At 44.2% G+C, this 5,000-nt stretch overlaps 1 protein-coding gene across 1 annotated transcript in view; it reads left to right on the plus strand.

Moving 5' to 3' along the window:
* lrig3 (leucine-rich repeats and immunoglobulin-like domains 3) overlaps nt 1-5,000 on the plus strand; it is a 26,708-nt gene that overhangs the window by 2,186 nt on the left and 19,522 nt on the right. Inside the window, exon 2 of the mRNA XM_027153973.2 lies at nt 2,946-3,020. Coding sequence (XP_027009774.2) covers nt 2,946-3,020 — 75 coding nt within the window. The remainder of the gene's footprint in view (nt 1-2,945; nt 3,021-5,000) is intronic.

The following is a 5,000-nucleotide window of genomic DNA, read 5'->3' on the forward strand; positions in this document are numbered from 1 at the left end:
GTATGTATGTATTTATTTGTTTATTTATTTATTTACGTCTAAGTGTGGATAAGATCCAGATCAAATATCTGCTAGTTTTACCTGAAAGTCTGTGGCATCACAGCATGTATATTATCTAGCGAGATCTAATTCTATTTAAATAAAAGTAAAAAAATAAAAAACCCAGCCTTTGTGTTGCTGTATTTCAGCAGGCTGTCCAACAGTCTTTTCTTTCACAGACTGTTTGGCATGGTTGTATAAAGAAGTGTGGAAAGTTTCTCCCACCACAGACAGGCACCTCCTTCTGCTTCTCTGCCAAAAGAAAACCAGTCATAGCCGTAGGGGGAGTCGAATCTCTTTGTGTCACACCACACTAATTTCTAAACGCCTCTCCGGCACGTTGTAAAGCCCCCCCCCGACCTCCAAGGCCCTTTGTTTTACTCAAAGCCCATTATTTCTGCCGAATTAGCAGCTAAGTCCAAGTAGCGAAGCCATTAAGGAGCTGCTCAGTGTGGATCTGCTTGTGTAACTCTCACAGGAGGAGAAAGAGGGAGAAAGAGAGAGAGAGAGTGAGTTACAGAGTGAGAGGGAGGAAGGGAAAAAGAGGGAGGAGAAAACTTCATGTAAATGACATAACATCTCAGAAGTCATACACAAGTATAACATTTGTGAAGTGAATAATAGCAAGTGACAACGAAGGGCCTCAGTACCGTGACTTAAAAATTATAGATCTACTGACAGGCGTGGAAGTCTTGACACACTAACATGTCGGACCTAAACGTTTCCCCTGAACTTATTTTACAGTTAAAGACTTAATACTTCACTTTAACCGTAAGTGCCAGAGGTGACGCACCGATCAGATACCGAGTACCAGCATCAGCGCAGTTCGATTCTGATGTTCACATAAACACAGTACCCGACTGCGGAAAGCGTCGGATCAGCGAATCTCTAGACGCCTGCATGTGATTTCAATCTAGAAAGTAAGAAGCACGAGTGTACGGTTTCTGTTCCCCAAATTGAACCGTTATAATTAACCAGGAGCGCGATTCAGTTTGGAAACCATGATGTGATTATAAACAGGTTTTTTCCCCCATCTTTCATCAGATTTTATTATATCTTATATCTATATGTGTTACCCAAGTATGACAGATTTCCTCCACCATGGAAGACAGTTTAAGAGAAAAGGTTTGAGATCAGTGGTTCTGCTTTTACTTACATAGTGGAAATATATTGAAACCTTTAAGGAAAATACAGAAAATTGAAACAAAGCTGTCGCTGGAACGTTTCTTCTTCATTTTGGACCCTGTGTAAAAAAAAAAAAAAAAAGTTCTCTTTCATTAAATGTTTAACATGGCTTTCATTTTAGAGAGAAAAAAAGGAATCAGATTCCACTTTAAGATTTTTATAACAACTTCTGGATCAGAGCCTGGAAGGAATCTGTGATCTAGCTAACGATCGAATTGTTTCCGAACACGAGATCCCGGTCGTCTCATCATAACAAGCTCTTTTTCACTTCACAGCAGCATCTAGTGGCCTGGACCGAAGTGGAAGTGTACACACAGCAGGGTCCTTATCTGATCCACTTATGACATGGATTTACAGAGGAAGTGCAGCTGCGATAAACAAACTGTGTTATCTGCCTCTGTCTGTACACCTAAGCAGTCTCTAGCGACAAACTAGACCGTATACTGACGGATAGACGATGAGCAGCCGGTTAGAATTACAAAAAAAAAAAAAAAGACAGAGAAAAACGTGAGCCGATCCCGGCGAGTCTCGTCAAGCATCAAAAAAACGATACTAGCTTGAGGAGGGGGGAGGAAAAAATATAAAAAATCCACCCCACCACTACCACCACATGGGTATGGAAATTGAAGGCGGTGCTTGTTCTTGCTGCATTGTGAATAGATTAAGAGTTGTTACTTTTCCCCCCTACTTCGTGCCGCTGCTGATTGAGACCAGATGGCACCACAGCGGAGATCGAGCGCAACGTCAGGAAAATCCAGCCCCACTTATTCTGAGCACAGATTCCTTCTCGCCTTGCCTCGCCTCGCCTCGTCAGCCCTCCACGAGGCCCCCTTTCAGCTCGTCCTCACTGCAGTAAAACATTCGCCGTCTTCGCCGTTATCACCTAAAGAACCGAGATCTAATCCGGTTTGACTTCTAAGTTCCAGTATCATCTAAATAACATTCGCACTAAACACTAAAGACGGTTGCAGTAACGGACGATACCGCAAGAGACCGCGCGTTTCCTCCCTGACGACGGTTCCGACAAAGATTCCGATCGAGGTTTGCTGTAAAGCGAGCAGTTTGCGGTTTAGAGCCTGAGCAGAAAATCAAGACAGCAATAACGTTCAGCAGTATCGAATAGCATTGTCCTTTAAACTGCAGCTTAACGAGCGCCGCTCAGACGAACGCAACGCACAAACGGGTATCACACGTTGCCGGTATACGAACAGAGAATGTTCTAGATTTTTAGGCTTTGAGGAAACATAACGTTTTGTCGTTCCGTGTATCGGTGTGTAATTTTGAAATTTGGTGGAAAGCAGATAACGAGAACGCGACTCCGAACACGTTAGGTGTGTGAACGTAAATGCTTTCGCTAGGCCCTGATATCCATGATATCCCTCAAATTTGACGCTAGTCCTCGCTCGTCTTGGTTCCTAAACGTTGATTAAGCACTGTAACAGTTGTCCCATGTGTGTTTGAGTAACTAATGTGTGCAGCGTGTGCTAGTGTGTGTGATGAAAGGCTCCATGCTGTGATGCATGCCTGTCTCTGATGAATGCTTTTCCTCTCAGGGATCTGAGCCATAACAAATTAGCAACACTCCCCGAAGCGCTGTGTTCCCGACTGCACCACCTAACCGAAATGCACGCACGCACGCACGCACGCTCTCCATCTAGCGAAGGTGTTTTTGTCGTCTCTCTTGTGCGCTGACCTGACACGACCTCTTGTTTGTGTTGCAGAAAGCTGGACAACAACGAGTTGGAGACAATGCCGGATTTCGGCCCTTATTCTGCCAACATCAGCACTCTTATTCTGTGAGTATGCTTCTGTTATTGATTTCTGCTGTGCACTTTTTCAGTTGTTTTTTGTTTTGTTTAGTTTTTTCGGGTCACGTGACACTCATGCATCGGTTGGCGAATATGCAAATGAAGCAGTATCATTACAGCTGCTCAGGTGTTGTGTGTTTTAGACTAATGTGACTGTCAGCTTTCACTTAATATTAGCAATCCTTTATATTGCACCAATTGGTGACTTTACATTGGTGACTTTACATTGGTGACTTCACATTGGTGACTTCACATTGGTGACTTTACATTGGTGACTTTACATTGGTGACTTCACATTGGTGACTTTACATTGGTGACTTTACATTGGTGACTTTACATTGGTGACTTTACATTGGTGACTTTACATTGGTGACTTTACATTGGTGACTTTACATTGGTGACTTTACATTGGTGACTTCACATTGGTGACTTCACATTGGTGACTTTACATTGGTGACTTTACATTGGTGACTTTACATTGGTGACTTCACATTGGTGACTTTACATTGGTGATTTTACATTGGTGACTTTACATTGGTGACTTTACATTGGTGACTTTACATTGGTGACTTTACATTGGTGACTTCACATTGGTGACTTTACATTGGTGACTTCACATTGGTGACTTTACAATCAAAGGAAATGAACTTACAATGGAATTCTGTTGCTACATCATTTAGCCTCTCACTCTCTCACTCACTCACTCACTCACTCACTCACTCACATGCTCTCTTACTCTTAAAACCTCTCTCTCTCTCTCTCTCTCTCTCTCTCTCTCTCTCACTCACTCACTCACATGCTCTCTTACTCTCACATCCTCTCTCACTCACTCACTCACTCACATGCTCTCTTACTCTCACATCCTCTCTCTCTCTCACTCACTCACTCACTCACTCACATGCTCTCTCTCTCTCTCACTCACTCACATGCTCTCTCTCTCTCTCACTCACTCACATGCTCTCTTACTCTCACATGCTCTCTCTCTCTCTCTCTCTGTCTCTCACACACACTCTCTCTCACACATACTCTCTCACACACACTCTCTCTCAGACTCTCTCTGTCTCTCTCTCACACACTCTCTCACACACACACTCTCTCTCTCTCTGTCTCTCACACACACTCTCTCTCTTTCTCTGTCTCTCTCTCTCTCTTTCTCTCTCTTACACTCTCTCACACTCTCTTTCTCTCTCTCTCACACTCTCTCTCTCTCTCACACTCTCTCTCTTTCTCTCTCTCACACTCTCTCTCTTTCTCTCTCTCTCACACTCTCTCTCTTTCTCTCTCTCACACACTCTCTCACACACACACACTCACACTCTCTCTCTCTCACGCTATCTCTCTCTCTCTCTCTCTCTCTCTCTCTCTCATACGCTCTCTCTCTCTCTCTCTCTCTCTCTCTCTCTCTCACAAGCTCTCTGTCTCTCTCTCTGTCTCTCTCTGTCTCTCTCACATACACTCACACACACTCTCGGTCACTCTCTCTCTCTGTCTCTCTCACACACTTTCTCACACTCTCTCTCTCTGTCTCACTCTCTCTCTCTCTCTCACACACACACACACACACACACACACACACACACACACACACACACACACACACACACACACACACACACTCTCTCGCATATCCCTATCATAAGTGACACAAACCTAAGTGGTGTGCTTGTGTACCGCAGTCTTCATTCTGCCCCAGTCCACACTGCTTCACCTCTGTCTGTGTACCGCCAGGAACAGAGGAGTAGCACATTTCTGCACACTCCCACGTGGTTGTAACGTGCATGATTTCACCTACATACTGAAGAGAAAAAGAAATCGATACGAAGCTGGTTGAAGGCATCAGACATTTTTATACAACCAGTTATCGAGTCCCAGAGTCGGGCTGCGGATCACAACACCGGTTAGAACGACGGCCTATCTGTGCAGACTTAGACGTGACCGAAATTCAGAAATTTGAGCGTGTGCACGTGA

This window comes from Tachysurus fulvidraco, chromosome 19, assembly GCF_022655615.1.
Source record: "Tachysurus fulvidraco isolate hzauxx_2018 chromosome 19, HZAU_PFXX_2.0, whole genome shotgun sequence".
In the NCBI taxonomy this organism is placed as follows: Eukaryota; Metazoa; Chordata; class Actinopteri; order Siluriformes; family Bagridae; genus Tachysurus; species Tachysurus fulvidraco.